We start from the raw sequence: 18,316 nt of genomic DNA on the forward strand, positions 1-18,316 counted from the left end.
CCAGCAGTGCCATTTCCACTCCCGGAGAAAGTTTTAGGCAAATGAATAAGAAAACGCTCCCGTTTATTCCTCCCAGCATCGTGGGTGTTATGTCTCCGTGGTGTTTCATTCCAGAGTCTGCAGAGGGATGAGTGCTGCTCATAATGTTTACCTGAGTTTTGTTCTTGTTTTCCTTTAAAAAAGGAGCTGTTGGTGGGATTACCTTGGCAAGGTGAATGCTTGTGGTTGCAGGAGATTTTTCTCTTGTTTTCTGAAGTTTTTTGTTAAAAAAAAAAAAAAATCACTTTTTAGCCTCTGGCTATTCAGTAGCACCCAAGTGGTTCAAGAATGACCATTTTATTCCCAAAACTTGTAAGGCTGGGAAGTTAGTACACATAAGTATAGGCGTTTAGTACCAGTGTGTGTGTTTCACGTAAATAGAGACTAAGTTGAGGCTGGTGGTCCCTGTGGATCCTGCCAGAGGGCTGCTGGGCTCAGCTGTGTCCCGCTGGGAGCCACCAGCACTGTCCAGGGAGGTCTCCAAGGGCAGGGCGGGCGCGTAGTCACCCTCTTCCTCTGCATCTTCTGGCCTCCAGAGATGTAGTGTTCATGGTCTTGTGTGCAAGAATCTGTTTCTTGCTGGCTAATGGGCCTTGCTGTTTTTTGGTTCTGATTGTGGCAATATAAATTGTTACCTGCTTCTTTCCTTCTGTTGGGAAAGATGGTGGTAAGTCATTCTTATGAATGATGTTGTACACAGCTTTACAGACTTCTGTTATATCCCTTTGGCTTTTATTGTTTTCGAGTTGAGAAGGCTTCATTGCTCCCTATGTAGAAGCTGTGCCATTCCTTTGTTATCCTTGTCTTGCTCGGTAGCTTCTTAAAGAGTTATCTAGTATAACCTCAAAATCTTGTTCCTAAACAATAGTAGATAGCAGTTGGCTCTGACCCATCTTGTCTCGTGTGTAGTATTTTAGAGCCCTCTACTTTGTACTTTATCACCCAGTATTTCAGTGCTGTGAAGTTCTTGCGCAATTCTTTGCGGTCAGTCCCTGTCCTTACTACCATACCTGAGAGTGGCTTCATCATCAAACTTCATCAGTTCCTTTTTCACTCTCTCTTCCAGAGCAGGAGTGGATATGCTTATCAGTGCTTTGGTGGCCATTTCTTTCCTGATTCCTTGTAAGATAACTTTTTTAATATTTCGTAGTGTATTTGATTTGTCTTTTTTGAAATATAACTGTCCCAAAATATTGTCATTTATATAGCATCTAAGTGTTATGTATTGCATTACGTGTTTGGGAAGCACAGATTTCAAGTAGCAAGGGTATACTCCAGGGTGTGTTGAGGTTAATGTTGTTGTTGGCCTTTGGCTCACATCATGAAAGTGTTGACTGGCATCCCTGTTCAACAAATCCTTAGTTATTATGTCTATTCACATTTATTTTATTGTATTTTTTTGTCAAGAAATATTAGGCATATTTATGAGCAGTCGCAGCACCAGAGGCTTAGAAAGAATGTAGGCCATGGAAACTTGAAGGAATGATGGTTAATAAAGGAGAATTTTGTGGTAGTAAAGTGTGGAAGTCTCTTACCTGTCAGTTCTCTGATTGTTGGTGTTTATTTTTGTAACCTTCATTAAATACAAATTGAGATATTTGGGTTTTTTCTTTACAGAGATTTTTCAGAAGTTGCCCTTTGAAGGGTCTGAATCCTAGTTCTAATTTACTGGAAGTTCATCTGAAGTAGGATGTAACATTCAGAAGTCAAAAGGAAAGGCTCCTGATTAGTCATGTTGCTTGAAAAACTGCGTTTTATATCTGTGCAAAGTAGCCAGTCTTTCTTCTACAGTTGATCAATGCAAGTTTTAAAAATTGCTTAACTTTTGTTATTATTAAATGTAGTGTTTGACAAATGAGATATGAAGCAGTAATAGATCATTTCACAGTGAGGTATTTTTCATGGGAAAATGGTGCTGCTTATGCTGTAGTTGAATATTTTATGCACGTCTACAAATGTATGAATTGCTCATGGAAATCAGAAGATGCTTCCTTGCCCTGAGAATCTGGAATGTGTATACTTGCTTAGAGTAATCACACACTTTGGAGGACCATCTCCAGGCTTAGGACTACTGACAGTTCTTCAGTATATTTATATGAGGACAGTGTTAATTTCTAGTTCTTTAATGAAATGATGAGGCATCTGCCTGCTTGATGGCTAAAAAAATATAGTATAGTATTGCAGGCAATACTAAAATCAGAATTTTGTAGTTTCTGAGGGTACGCATCGCTTAGAAGATACACTGGGTTCTGTAAGTGCTTGTGAACAGGATTTGCTGTAGTTTGACTCTTTCCAGGTTGTGTTACAAAGACTCCTGACTTGTACTTTCTCTCCTAAGAAGCCATGAGCTTAATGACTAACAGACCACTTTAAATTGTTTGGATAATGAAAGGGATTATGTTTTTTATCAAATTTGGGAGGTATTTAAAACTCACTTAGCTATCAAAATAGAGTTCATGCATGATTGCTGGCCATGCAGGAGGATCGTACATCTCAGATAGCTGTATCTGCAGATCTGACTTTAAAAAAATGCCGTTCTATTTTCTTTCAGTGAACTGGAGCGTCTGAGCAACCTAGTGGGTAAACCGTCTGAGAACCACCCCCTGCACAACAGTGGACTGTTGAGCCTAGATCCTGTTCAGGACAAAACACCTCTTTACAGCCAACTTCTTCAAGCCTACAAATGGTCAAATAAGGTAACAGAATACATCCATGTAATTTACTTGTGTATTCCTACAGAATGTTTGATTTGTGATATAGTAGACTTCTGAGTGTTTGAGACTGTCAAAATTGCTGAGTTTTTTTATGAAGTTGAGGAGCCTAATAAGTACCTAAATGTACTTCAAGGGTAAAAATGGTGTTTTAATTGGGAGGAGACTTTTCTGTGATACTGAGGTGTGCCCTTGTTTTTCAAAGAGAGTGTTAACTCCCAAGCAGGACAATACTTTCCCTGTTAGCTATTTAGCATCTTATGTAGATATAAAATGAAAGTATGTTGTGTCCTTACATCTGGCAGTAAGCACTGTAGCAGAGGGCGGTGGGATATTAGAGCAGAGAATCAAGAGCTTATGTCACCTCCAAATTTATTTCTGGGAGAGAAACATATAGGGAAGTTGTCATCATCAGAAGTCCTAGTGGCTTTCCATACCATATTTTCTGCTGCTGAAAACATTTGCACCTGGTCTTAGAAATAAGAAGAGATTCCAGAGTAGTAGCTTTTAACAACCTTATACAGGACAGCAGGAGTAAGCAGGAATAATAAATCTGAAAATATTTCAGGCATTAAAAGAAACAATTCTACTTTAAATTATTTATTACGGTGCATGAGCGAGGAAGATTTTCTGACTACACAAATAGGTCATAGGCCAATTCTTGTTATACACTGAGCCAAACAATCTAACGTAATTCAGATTTAAAATAGGAAGACAACAATAATGTTTGTATGAATACCACCATAATGTTTGTACAGTCACTTTTCAGAATACAAACGTGTGTTAATGTCTTCTAAACCCAGTATTCAGCATTGATAAAACTTGATATGGTTGGAAAATGGGGGACAGAAAGGATTTTTAAGTAGAGATTTATTAATTGAGAAATTGTTTCATGTTTGCTTGTGCTTCTTGCTGTTAGCAAGAAAAAGTAATTAATCTGCTACTTTCGTAAAAAAATAAAACCCTCTAACATTTATACATGAAAACTAAACTTGTAATGCAGTTAAATCTTCAGTGATTTAGTTACTACTTTAGGGCGTTATCAGAGTAAACTCTGTTGATGATAGCTTTGACATAGTTATTCTAATGGAGTTTTTTATTAACTTAGAATTATGGAGCTTTGAAGAGCAGTTTTTTGTAATACTGGATTCTAATTTCAGAAAGTTTTAGTATCCTGTGCACTCATATACACAGTTAAATGTTCCAGGAGAAAAACAGTATTATCTTTCTTTTATTTTTGTTGTCTTTGACTTCTGTTTTACAGCTAAAACAAAAGGTACTGTTTAAGTTGTATTTAAATAGCTGCTTTCTACCTAATGGTTCTTCTGAAATTTACTAGCATTCTTTCTAGGGTTTGCAGTAACCAGCAGGCGTGGGTAGGTTGCCCCTGTTCCTAACAGCGGATGTGCTGCCTGTGTGAGGGTATTAGCTGCTGGATTTACCATTAGCAACAAAGACCCTATTGATGCTCATTTATGTTGCTGCTTTAATCCTTCATTGCTAAATATGTTTCTTGAATAAGTGTTATTTCATTACATCTTTTGTCTGCATTCTGTTCTTATTATGTGTGTCTGGTGTTTTCTGTTGCTTGAAGAGGGGATTTACGTGTGGTGATGTGTCAATACACTTTATGTCTGTCTGTATTTAATTTTTAATTTGTGACCCCTTTGTGGCTGGCTTGCTTGTATTTTTGATGAGCTGAGATAAGGGCATTTTCCTCTCTCTTTGATTGTTCATGCATTACTGATGGCATGAGTAGCCACATGGCTGCCAAGGGAGAGTAGATGGAGCAGAGTTTTGGGGCTGTGGTGCAATTCCAAAAGGACATTAATGAAATATAGGGAAAGCGAGTACTTGGGCTTTGTATATGTTTCAATGCATTCTGTTTATTTTTAAAACATGGGGAGGCTTGTAATAATAGTGGCTTGTAGAACAATAATAAGTAAGGTTTGTAATAATGACTGCTCTCATGGGAAGCAAATTATTGTTCAGTATATGAAAGTACTGTATATTAAAAAAAACCCTTTACTGCATTATTTTTGTCTGAAATTGAAAGAACAATTAGAGGCCTGAAATGGTAATTCTTAAAAACCCATAACACCAAAAACCAAAGAAGAAAACCAACAACACAGTATTTCAAAAGTTATCCTGTATAATGGTCTGTTTGTTTAAAAGTTGAGATTTTTAGTTGGTCCACAGTATTTCTGCTTTGGAAATGATAGACTATTTGGAGAATATAGTGATGGTAACCTTCCAAGTACCACAAACAACATGAAGCTCTTTAAAGCATAGTACTAGGAGATTAGACTTCCCCGACACTTTTCAACTTGTTTATTTTACCACAGTTAATACTTGTAGCTGTGGCTGGTTATGCATTGTGTGAAGACCCACTTTTTGGTGCAAGTTTACTGACCTAACTCTTTGACTTTAGTGCAGTAGAGACGGGTTGCATTTAATTGTGATTTCAGATATATTTGCCCTGAACCTTGTTCTGCTGCTCCTGTGAGTCACAACACTAGTTCCTCTGTTTCTGATTACCTTAAGTTTGCCTGCTCTGGGGGTACAGAAAAGTAGTGTGGGAAAAATGAAAACTTTCCTTACAGAAGTGTGTTATCTTGGCAGTGCTTGTTATTTATTAGCACCTGCTATCCTGATATTTACTTACTGTAGTTTACCCAATAGTTTTGCAGGTGGTAAAGTTGTCCTTATAATGGAAGCAGCTGTTTGGGAACACAACAGCTTGTCAAATGCCTTAATTACATACACATGCAGCTGTAAAGGAACTTTACTTTTCCAGGTGTTTAACAGAGCTCACAAGCTATAGCTGAAAAACACAGGAAGTTTAAGTTGATCTTATTGCAAGTAAGAGCTAAATGTTTTTTTCTTCTTTGCTTTAGCTTCTTTTATGTATCAGTAGAAATCATACAAGTAAATTACTTTGCTGAATGCGGGGTGCATGGAGGCGTGTAGTAGCCATGGAACAGTATTTAGGTCTACTTGATAATTTTTTTTTTCTCTTCCTGTTCAATGTTATTTAAGAAAAGAGGTTTTCTTCATTACAGTTGAAGTGCTGTTTCCCAGAAGTATTTATATGTGCCCTCTAATGTAATATTGAAGATACAATATTAGATAAGACAAAAAAGAGCTATCATGCTGTATGGGTAATGCAGATAAAGTATTATCGGTAAGTTAGGAAATTTGTAGAAATCAGTGGTGGTTTTTTTGTTGTTTTTTTTTAATAGGGACTGTCTCTGTCTAGTAATTGTAGTTGATTTCTGGTTTGAGTAATTATGGGTATCTCAGCTGTTGAATTTTTTGTAATATGATTGTTGTGTCTGAGCAGTTGAAATCTAAGATGACAGTAGCAGTCAGAAGGGTTTCTGATTTGTGTGTGTGTGTGGCCTGATACTCCTTGGAAGAGTCAGGAGTGGATCTGCAGGGTGCTGCTCTCTGCCTTGCCTTTCCTTACCAGGTGCTCGCTGCTTGCATTGTATTGGAATTCATGGGAGACTACCACAGGGGAGAATGCATTTGCTAGAAGTTTAGATGAAAAGAATTGTTGAAAGTCGCTTGCTATATTAGACTGAAATACTGATTTAGTTTTGATTTTTTTTTTTTTCTTAAAGGTGTTACCTCATGTTTGTGACAGGGCACTGGAATAACTTGCTTCTGTTGCTTTTCATGACGCTTCTATAACAAGTGCCCTTTTGCTAGTCTTCCTCATTCCTGGGTGCTTTTTGTTTTCTGCAGGAGGCAAGACCATGATCTCATCAATAAGACCATCATTTACTAAGCAAATAATTGTTTCTTCATATTTGTTCTCAATACTGGGTGACAAAGGGGTTTTGTCACCCAAGTCTTTTCCCAAAAGATTTGATGATGTGAGTATATAAAGTATATAAACCAGTGTTATATACTTATCCATATATAAAATGCTTATTAAAGCTTGTGATGGTGGTGTTGCCTGATCCAGCTACAGTAAAGCTGGCAGTCAGAGTAGATGCATGTTTTTGGAATCCAGGAGTTTGAACTCATTCTTTGAGTGGTGTAAACTTCTGTTTTCCATCTGCTGCTTTAGTGAGGTTATTTGTTGCCTGTAGTGTGTATTTGTTCATCCTCTTTGCCCTTGGCAAAGCATTTGTATACCCTTGCCCCGTGCATGCCCAAGGCAGTGTCTGTTAAGGTATTTCCACTGACTCCAGTGGAACAGAAAATATGCAGCGTATTAAGTGTCCACTAAACAAGGCAAATGCTTTTGAAGGGCGAGTTTCACCTCTCTTAATTGGGTTGCTGTCAAGTAGTTCATGCCCAACATTTGAGCTTTAATCACTGGTAGAGATTTTTTGCTTGTTTGCATTTGTTTGTTTATTTGAAAAGTATATGCAAAATGGACCCGGGGAGGAATAACCCGATGTGCCAGTACAGGTTGGGGGCTGACCTGCTGGAGAGCAGCTCAGCTGAAAGAGACCTGGGAGTCCTGGTGGACAACAGGATGACCATGAGCCAGCAATGTGCCATTGTGGCCAAAAAGGCCAATGGCATCCTGGGCTCCATCAAGAAGAGTGTGGCCAGCAGGTGGAGGGAGGTCATCCTCCCCTTCTACTCTGCCTTGGTGAGGCCACATCTGGAGTACTGTGTCCAGTTCTGGGCTCCCTGGTTCCAGAAGGACAGGGAACTGCTGGAGAGGGGACAGCAAAGGGCCACCAAGATGATGAGGGGACTGGAACACCTCTCTTATGAAGAGGGACTGAGGGATTTGGGTCTCTTCAGTCTGGAAGAAAGACGACTGAGGGGGGACCTTATCAACACTTATAAATACTTAAAGGGTGGGTGTCAGGAGGATGGGGCCAGGCTCTTCTCAGTGGTGCCCAGTGACAGGACAAGAGGTAATGGGCACAAACTTGACCATGGGAAGTTCCACCTAAACATGAGGAGGAACTTCTTTACTTTGGGGGTGGCAGAGCACTGGAACAGGCTGCCTGGAGAGATGGTGGAGTCTCCAGCTCTGGAGACATTCCAAACCTGCCTGGATGCGTTCCTGTGCCACCTGCTCTGGATGACCCTGCCCTGGCAGGGGGGTTGGACTAGATAGTCTCCAGAGGTCCCTTCCAACCCTATGATTCTATGATCAACTACAAAACCAACACACCAGGATTACTCTTTCTGCCAGACTTAAGAAACATTGAATTCATTGTATAGCAGCAAACGAAGTCTTCCCTGAGTTGCTGGTTGATAGCAGTACTAGCAGAGTTTACTTGCCCAAGTGAAAATACTGTCTTCTCTAAGTCATCTTTCCTTTTTCTCCACCCCCCTCCCCTGCCTCGCAGTAAACTGTTTTCAGACTTTCAAATAATATTATTAACAACAGTAACAGTGGGGGAAATCTAGAACAATTGTAGTCTTGAACCAGTGATGTCATCTTAAATTTTGTCCTTGATTTTTACTTCACTGGAGTGTTGTATGCTCTGCTGCTTTCAGACTTGCATTTGTCTGTTTGCTTTACTCCAATTCCAACACTTCTGTAGTTTGCACCTGTGTGCATAGGTGTATGTGAGTGGTGGTGGTACTCACAATGTTCTATCATTGTGAAATGGTACTTAAAAAAACATGATAACCATGTATTTGGGAAGGCTGTTATGTACCACTTCAAGCAGAAAGAAAAAAAATCAACTTTTCTGACTCGCTGGGTTAGTAGGACTTGCATCGAATTATTTCATTTACTCATCTGTGAAAAGAAGATTATGGCAACTTGCATAAACTTTACAGTATCAGTGTATTGTAAATATTCCAAGTGAACAAGCTGGACAGGAGTCTTCATAAATTTATTTAAAAGTAATATGCTGGCAAATACAAGATGAAAAAAATTACTGTTGATCTACATGTTGAAATACACTGAAAAATATTTGGATTTAAATTTGTTACCTCATAGCTTCCTCTTATTTTACATAAATTTAAAATCGAACTGTTGAGATTACCATTAATGAGTTAAAAAGATTTTCTGTCACATGACAGAAGAAAAAAGGAATATATAGGTTTTGTTTATTAAATTATTTTGATGTGTTGCCTGATAAATTATTTGTATAAATTGTTTGTTGTAGGTCTCAAAAAAAAAAAAAAGAGAAATCGATATAGCCTGTAGAGAAAGTCCAGACTTGTTACGACTGCCCTTGGTAGCTTAGTATTGATTAGACACAAATATTGAGTTTAATGACAATAAATGACATTAAATGTTAACCATAATAGCAGAGGAACACTGTTGAAGTAATTTTTTTTTGTGTTGTTCATCTTGATTGTAAAATGAAGTGTTCATTCCAAGGAACATTAATTTTAAATTTTGGATGTGCTCAAACATTTTGAGTTTAATGTAGTTTTACAGTAGCATGGACAATGTAACTGAATTATTGTGTTGGCAGTTCTTTGGAAGTTCAGGCAGATGGCCAAGATTTTGTCCTTTCAGAACTTTTTTCTACAAAAATGTGGTGTTATAATATTGTGACATACTGTTGCACGGAGATCCAGTTTATTCTGCTGAGATTTCATCCTCCCAAATTGGGAAACATTTTCTTTTCAGGTATACTGTAATATCAGTGACAGACCTGTGGCACTGAGGAAAATTGATGGTAACTGGATCATCTGCTTGCCTGATGCTTCTGGAGGTTGCTTTTGAAGATCATCTGTGCTTGCTGGGGTAAGAGGGGGCAGGTTAGTGGTGCAGTCTGAGATACTGGTATTCTCAGTGACCAGCAGCTCTGAAGAAGTTACTTAAAGAATAGATTAGAAGTGACCAAAATCTCTTGGTTTGCTCACAGAAGGGAACAAAAAAACCAATAAAGTAAGATTTTAATTGAAGCAAAGTGTCAAGTCCCTACGAGGATACCTCGGTGGCACTCTGAAGAGCATATTTTAATGTGCTTTGTAAGAGCAGAGTCAGCGCTTCCTAGAGGGAGCGGGAGTGGAAAGGCTCTTCGGGATTACCCGCTGTGGACTCCTTTCCTGTGCAGATAAGCCACGGCAGTTTATATTCCTGTCACCGGAGAAATGAATGATACACAAACTGGTGTTTTCTTGTACACGGGGCACAAAATAGGAGCTGGGCCACTTGGATTCTGTTCTTGCTTTTCTTATTAGTTTTTGTTGTAACCTTGAACAGGATGCATGATTTTTTTTCTGTGCCTCATTTTTCTTACGGATAAAATAGGATAATAATACTTAACCTACTTCTTCGGAGAGTTTCTAGTCTAAACGTGTCTCAAGTGCATTGGGTTCTTTGGACAGAAATGCTTTGTAGATGCCAAGTATTATACAGCCAGTGACTAATGTTGTTTGCCTGGCAGTCTGGAAAAGTGCCCTTTATGGGCTTTTAATTTTGTGCGATTTTAGGCAAATGTTTTGGTGAAATGCCCTTGCTGTTCAGAATTACGTTAATGTTCTTTTTTTTTTCTTTTTTAAAATATGAATAGGAAACAGGTGGTTACCTCTTTGCTTCCAACTGCCGTAGTTATTAATTATTGCTCAGTTGTCTGCCTGGGGAATATTGACTCTTATTATTGCAGGGTTGATTGCAGTGACCAGCAATGGCAGGGGTGGCAAATTCAGGTAGTGTGCAAATTGCCCTTGATGTTACAGTGATGGAGTGAAAAGCACTGGAAAAGCTATGATGAGGAAAAAAGTGCTTGTACTAAAATGTAAGGGGGAGTGTTTGTGTGTGACAGGAATTACTACAGTCTAAGTATACTTTACTGGAGAAGGGAAAAGGTGGGACACAAAATTTTTCTGAGGGTCTCTGAGCTATGCAACTATAGTTTAAAAAAAAAAGCGAATGTAGTGGGAGGGGAAAAATAATGATAATGAAAACCATAATGAAAACAGGGACGCTTATAATAATAGCTACAGTAAAAGTAAAGGCAGAATCACCAGCTACTGTATGTTGGAGGGGTTTTATTCTCCTAGAGATCCTGACTAAAGCAACATGGGGGGGCACTGGGGATGGATAATGTCAGTTATGTCTGTCTTTTTTGGAGAATGCATCTTCCCCCCTCAGCTGGGAGCCCCTGGAATCTTCAGCTCTCGGACTCTAGTGTTTCTTTGCCTTTGAGTCCTCTGCTGGTTTTGACCAAAAGTCCAACCCAGGGCTATCTTAACTATTTTATTGTTAGCATGTTACTATAAAAGTGTTTTTGATACCTACTAATTGGAACAAAAGGAAATGAAAATTACAAATTTATTTTTTCTTTGCACTACTGGAAAGATGCTGTGGCAGGTGAGAATTTGCCACGTATGCCACCTTGTGCCACTCTGCCAGTTAGCTGAATTTCTTTGACGTTTTAGTAGACTGAAGTTAGCTTGTTACTTCAGGAAGAGAAAAGTGATGATGAGTAACTTGTTCCTTAAAGAAAAATGAGAAATAATTAGCATTTGATTCTGGCTTGTTATTTATGTAGTTTGAATGTTTTATATCTGTGATCCTCTTGGAGTGATACTAGTAATAATTCACACTAGGATACTATTGTGAAATCAGGTTATACGTGTCCGGACAGAATTTGTCTTTCTTACTGGATTTTGTTAGAATGCTTTGTTTCAAATCTGAAGCAGCCCAAGAGCGTGATGTGGTGTTTTTCTATTGTTGTGCTTGGTGTTTGTTGTTATTCAACAGTATTTGTTGTATAATGCTGTAAGCGGTACCAGTCTCACTTTTCCTAATTATAGGAAGTGATATATCAATACACACTATTATAAATCACAACTCCCTTGTCAGCTGGTGGGAATTATTTAATGCTTTACAACACCTTTATTTGCTAATGAGTGGGGTTGTTTTCCCTCTTTCTTTGATAAGTATTAATGTTCTAGCTGTTAGCCTGTTTCAGGATGGAAATGATTGATGTTGCTCTAGTTTAACCAAAACACTTCTGCCTGCTCCCTGTTCTTCTTCCCCTAACTCTTTTTTTTTTTTTTCTTCCTCTGTGAGAACTCTTCATACAGTTCATGTTTGATGGCTGAACTATGCAATTTGTAAATCAACAATCAGTTTCACTTTCTAAGCTGCATAATGTGGTCATCAAACCAGATTGGTTAAAACTGCATTGCTCTCTATCTGTAACAGCCTGTGAATCAAACTAAGCCATGCACAGGCACAGAAATGCAGTATGTAGATGAGTAAGTCATAGTACAACCATTAGGTCAGAAGAAAAGGCTTTACTTTTAGAAGTTGAGAAATACAGCAAGGTGTAAGTGGAAATACATGTTGTCTAGGGATTAAGTGACGAAAATGTAGGACTGCAGAACAAGAAGAGCATTGTAAGAAACCCTGGCATTCCTTTGAATTTTGTGTTTGCCTACTGTCTCAGCTCTCGGTGGCTCAGACTGACTTGCTACTGGTGATGAAACTTACCTAGTGGATGGTGGCTACTGTGAAAGCACAGGGGATGTTTTCAGGGACTCAGAGTTGTGTCTCGCTTTCTCTGAGGCAAATTAATGATGTTTGTAAAGCGTTTGGGGACCTGCATATGAAGGGCATTCAAGGAATATGAACACTAATATAAATGATACAGGTGATAAGCTTCCCATTGATACTCTTTATATGGAAAAGATTTTTTTCATAGCTTCTAGAGGAATTCAAATAAAATGGAAAATTTAATGATGTCACCCCGTTGCTCTCTGCTATTGTTGTTGTCAGGTCTTTTTGTGTGACTGTTATTTGTGAGGTTTTTTGTTGTTGGTTTTTTTTTTTTTTTTTTTAATGCATAAGTGTGCTCATCTCTAATCTTTTTTGGAGTTCTCTCTTGGAGTTACTACAGTTGCCCCCCTCAGTTCAGAGTGATTTAATTGTTTGAATTGCATATAAGCAATACTCAGTTCTTCCCCATTGTATATTAATCAGATACTGTTGATAACTGGCTACAAAACATGAAAATTGCCTAAAAGCTAATAAAATTGAAAATAGTCTGGGTAAGGAGCTGTATGGAATCAAAAGTGCAGTTCAGACTGCTGGTTTGGCTACTGCTTCATGGAAACGCACGTTCGGCAAACACATGGCAGCAGTTTTATATTCAGCAGTACTTAATACTGAGCTTCTGATGTTAAAGGCATATAATCCAGAAGATATGTGGTGATTTTTTTTTTGAAGTCTCTTGCCTCTTGGGATCAATGCATACTGATTTTTATTTTCCTGGGAGGAAAGATTAATCCTGCTCTGCAGGAGTGGTGGTGTTTTGTCACTCCGGTGCTGTGACAATTGCAGAATATGAATAAGAAATTACAAACCATGACATCACTATCATTACTGTTCATATCTGTGCCTGGTTTTTGGTTTTAACATAGAGTTGTATTGAAAAAGATGCGCAGTTGATCTCAGATGACCTTTCAAAGTGAATTTGCTCTTTCCAAAATATTCCTGGTGATAAAATAAAATTTTGCTTGATAATTTGAAGCAAGTTGTCTGTTCTTCCCAAAGTTGTAAGATGTACTAATAACACTCAGGAAGTCCATGCTTTGCAGTACATGTGGTCATTTTTGCATTCTGCTGAAAATGTCTGGTTTTGCAGGGGTACTTTGTTTCAGATCTGGCCAGATACCTGACCCAGTTTTTAGGGATACTTCAGTTCGGTGTTCTGCAGGAGCTCAGGTGAATGATTCTTCTTCTGTAGAAAACCAAGACTGTATCTGTTGTAAAATGCTGCCTCCTGAGAAATGGGCTTGTGTTTTTTCTTTTTCCCTGCCCCCTGTAATTATACTCTTTTGTCTTGGGTCAGCTGGGAATAGAAATGGGGAAAAACAATATTCTAAATGTGGTGCTGAGAACTGTAGGCTATGTAACTTCATGGCTGACTGTCAGGCTTGATTGGTAGTTGCAGAAACGTATCTTGGCTCTCCTAGAAGTCTTGAGTAGTGCCACAGTTGGGCAGGTTTGGGGGTTGATAGGAGAACAGAGACAAGAATATGAACATAGCACTCAGAGCTACTTCACTTGTTGGTACCTCAGCTCGTTATGAGCTAGTATATAAATCTATGAGAGTTGTAAAATCCTGAAGTTCTGGAGATAAAGGTGACTTACCAGTACATGTTACCACTTTCTCTGCTGATACAAGATTAGCTCAAGCATGTATAGCAGCTCACTCTATCTAATTTTAAATGCCTGAATCTAAGGCTTTCACTTGTACAAGAAACAAAAAACGTGAATAAAATCTTTTAGCCACTGACACTTGTTCAGTTACAGTATACCTAGAAAAAGATGTCCTCTGAATTAACAAGATTTAATGAAAGCTGATTGAAAGACTAGCACCTGGTAGGATCACATTTTTGATCTTTTCACAGTAAGATCAAAAGTTTATGTACCCTGAGCAGCGGTTATCTTGTTGTGCTCTTTTGTAAGGTTCTTGGCTTAGCGTGAAGCATTCAATCGTGCTCTGGTGCTCCACTGAGTTTGCTGAGAACTTAAGTGCTCAATTTTAATGCTTAAAGCTAGACCGTGTGAGTAATCTGAAAGCTGAAATGGCGCGTGACTGCAATTGCATGCTTGCCTGGTGTCTTGGTGAGTTAAAAATGCATTTCTTGCGGTCTGCGTATTTTTATATGCTCATGAACTGGCTTGTTCCCGGATACCTCTTCTTCAAAAGCATGTATACTGACAGGCTGACAGTAATTACTAATATACTTATTGGGTAGAATTAGTATATATCGTTATTATGCAAAGTAATGAACATGTTGAAATGCTAAGGGTGTTTTCAAGACTACTTTAGATTTGGTTGGAAAGCAGACTGTAATGGCCACATCTTACAGCATGTAATAAAGTCACAGGGGTCTTTGATGTTCAGAGTTGTGCTTTGGAACAAATAGTTCTATTCAAAACCAGCACCAGTCTTGATTAATTTGGTTGTTGTGCTTGGATTCTCTAACCTTCTGTAACTGGTAGCGAGCAACATAGTGTAAGAGGTGTTCTGTATACTGCATGGGTGATTGGACACAAAGGAATTATATCTAGATGGGACACTTTACAGTATATTCTAAAATAGATGCATTTACTTCTCCTTATATGAAGCTGCAATTCCTGTGGAAATTGATCCTGAAAATACGCACTTAAAGCCTCCTAGGATCTGCAAGCATGGACAAAAAGGAGCTGTATGCATGTTACTCACAAGTGGTGTGTTGAAGTGAATTATTTCAATCTTTTCATATCAACAGCAGTTGAGTGTATTTTCTTTATTGCAACGTCCTGTTACTGCTACAGAAGATGCAGAGAATGTGGACTAGAGCAGAAAGAGTCCTTAGGTGTTTCTGAACTGTTTTAAGCTGCCCGTGGTTTGAAAATATTCAAGAATCTGTGATATGAGCTGTTTGACATTTTTCCTATTCCAAATGCTCAAAGGAATAAATCTACATAAAGAGTGTTAAAAATGAGAGAGTCTTTGCGACAACGTCTGGAATCTCAGAATGTTACTTTATTTCTCTTTTGGCTGACCACCACGATAAAACAGCTGAATCAAATACGTTCTTTTATGTATAAAATATATTTTTTGGGTCTTGACAGCTTGTTTCTAGTTTTAGTCTAATTCAGTTTGAAACAGCTGTTCCTAATCTCTGCAAAACAGGTTTTTTTGATGGAAATCATGACATTCTCAACTACTGCAGTGTTACTGGGCTCTTATCTGATTTCAGAAGTTGGCTTTTCTTTAAGTTAAAAGAATTCTTCATTCAGAGAAAATGTTAGTTTTGTATCAAATTAGAATCATTTAGGTTGGAAAAGACCCTTGGGATCATTGAGTCCAACCATCGCCCCCCTCTACAAAGTTCTCCCCTACACCATATCCCCCAACACCACATCTAAACGACTCTTAAAACACGTTCAGGGATGGTGACTCCACCACCTCCCTGGGCAGCCTATTCCAGTGTCTGACCACTCTTTCTGTGAAGAATTTCTTGCTAATGTCCAGCCTAAACCTCCCCTGTTGCACCTTGAAGCCATTCCCTCTTGTTCTGTCACTAATTACCTGGGAGAAGAGACCAGCACCAACCTCTCTACAGTGTCCTTTCAAGTAGTTGTAGAGAGCAATGAGGTCTCCCCTCAGCCTCCTCTTCCTCAAACTAAACAGTCCCAGCTCCTTCAATCGCTCCTCATCAGATTTATTCTCCAGGCCCTTCACCAGCTTTTTTGCCCTCCTCTGCACTCACTCCAGCACCTCGATATCTCTCTTGTATTGAGATGCCCAGAACTGGACACAATACTCCAGGTGTGGCCTCACCAGTGCTGAGTACAGGGGGACAATCACCTCCCTCCTCCTGCTGGTCACACCATTTCTAATACAAGCCAGGATGCCATTGGCCCTCTTGGCCACCTGGGCACACTGCTGGCTCATGTTCAGCCGCTTGTCAATTAGAACCCCCGGGTCCTCTTCTGCCGGGCAGCTCTCCAGCCACACTGCCCCAAGCCTGTAGCGATGCATGGGGTTGTTGTGGCCCAAGTGCAGGACCCGGCACTTGGCCTTTTTGAAGCTCATGCCGTTAGCGTTGGCCCATCAATCCAATCTATCCAAGTCTCTCTGTAGAGCCTCCCTATCCTCATGTAGATCAACACTCCCACTTAACTTGGTGTCACCTGCGAACTTACTGATGATATGTTCTATGTCCTTATCAAGATCATCAGTAAAGATGTTAAACAGAAATGGTCCCAACACTGAGCCCTGAGGGACAACACTTGTGACTGGCCACTAGCTGGATTTAACTCCATTGACCACCACTCTTTGGGACTGTCCATTCAGCCAATGCTTGATCCAGCAGATCATATGCTCATCCAGGCCATGAGCAGCCAGTTTTTCCATGAGAATCCTATGGGGAACAGTATCAAATGCTTTTTGAAAGTCTAGGTAGACAATATCCACAGCCTTTCCCTTGTCCAATAATGGGGTCATTTTGTCATAGAAGGAGATCAGGTTCGTCAGGCAGGACCTGCCTTTCATAAACCCATGCTGACCAGGCCTGATCCCCTGCTTGTCCATTATATGACTTGTAATGGCACTAAAGATGATCTGCTCCATGACCTTCCCTGGTACTGAGGTCAGACTGACGGTACAATTAAGTTTAGCTGCAGTTAAAGAATAATAGCTGCCTCCTTCCCTCAGGGTTATTCTCAATGAGGTTGGATATATGTTTCTCTTCCTATGTGACTTTTAAGAAAAAACATCACTGTGTGTTTTACCATTAGTTAGATTTTTATTCTAATGTTCCCTGCCCTACCCATATGCTTTTAGTTGGGTTCTATTTAGAGTTTTCTCTGCAGTTGTCTCTCTGCTCAGACTTAACAAGTTCTCTGGCTTGCCTTATGGTTCAGTTTTACTCTGAAATCTTGTATTTTCAGAATTTTCAATGTAGCATTTTCAGTTTGCTCAGTGACATCTTTTTTTTTTTTTTTTTTTTTTTTTTTTGGATTGGCTGCACTGCTTGGTGCCTCTTCCAAAGCTGTTTGTAGAAATTTCATAGATCACAGAGCCAATCAACTCTGTAAGCTCTCTTGTGCCTGGGAAAGCAAAAGCTAACCTTTCATACCTTTCATTTCCAATTTTCTGGTTCTTTTGGACACCCTAGCATGTAACATGGAGTGAAGTTAACAAATTTCTGCATAAAAGAACTTGCTATCTAGTTGACTGTGTGATGATGCTGTGTGTGGACATTTCAGAACATTTCTGATGGAGGGTGAGGGGTTCAGGAGTGGTAGCATTGCCAAGTTTATAATGGGACTGGAGGGAACCTGGAGTTGTACATCCTTTTCTCTGTCCTTAGCTTGCTGGGTGTGGTTTCACAAGTCACTTTGTTATGCATGTCTTTGTTTTCCTGTCTATAAAATGAGTGTGATACGTAATAAGTACTCCGAGAAATCTGAGAGAGGCTGCATACGAGTAGGATCACTAGGGGTTGCTGATCTTTCTTCTATGGAAGCCCACTATGGATGAATACCATTCAGAAGCCTCTTGAGTTATTTTATTAAAGCACTATTTAGCAGCTGAAATACAACTAACATATAACACAACACGAAAGCTTTACTACTTAAAGAGCTGTTAAATATGTTTTCAGTTCCAAATTCAACGTTTTGTCTGGCAAATACTTTGGAGTGTTTATCGTTCTCCTTGCATTTTTTTTTTCCCACAGCCTAAAGAACCTGACTTGGGGCTGTGTTAAGATTAAGTGAGATTACTAGCATCTTCTTTCCATCCCTCTTGTGTACCTTGTATGAATACATCCTAATAACTATTGATATTGCATTCATCCTACAAGAAGCTAAGACCTTTCGTGTCTGCTGATGCTGCAGTTTTGATGTGTTTTTCTTGCAAGTAAAATCAATTGAGACAAATCTTGGTAACTTTTACAGCAAAATAAAATGACAGTGCCAGACAGGCTTTGGAAGTTTTTTAAGTATGGGTGTGCTCTTAGATCACACATACAGGGTTGTTCCAGCAGAATTGATTGGTTGATCTACTAGATTTAAAGGTCAAGCGTAATCACATTTCAGGAAGATTGAAGAAGATATAAAATTGCTACTATGTTTTTCTGGGTCGTATACCCACTTCTGGTGCTCTTTG

The 18,316-nt window shown here is 39.1% G+C and overlaps 1 protein-coding gene across 1 annotated transcript in view; it reads left to right on the top strand.

Annotated features, from left to right (window-relative positions):
* MED27 (mediator complex subunit 27) overlaps window positions 1-18,316 on the top strand; it is a 95,740-nt gene that overhangs the window by 346 nt on the left and 77,078 nt on the right. The window contains exon 2 of the mRNA XM_063353069.1: window positions 2,591-2,735. Coding sequence (XP_063209139.1) covers window positions 2,591-2,735 — 145 coding nt within the window. The remainder of the gene's footprint in view (window positions 1-2,590; window positions 2,736-18,316) is intronic.

The sequence above is a fragment of the Chroicocephalus ridibundus genome, chromosome 15 (genome assembly GCF_963924245.1).
Source record: "Chroicocephalus ridibundus chromosome 15, bChrRid1.1, whole genome shotgun sequence".
NCBI lineage: Eukaryota > Metazoa > Chordata > Aves > Charadriiformes > Laridae > Chroicocephalus > Chroicocephalus ridibundus.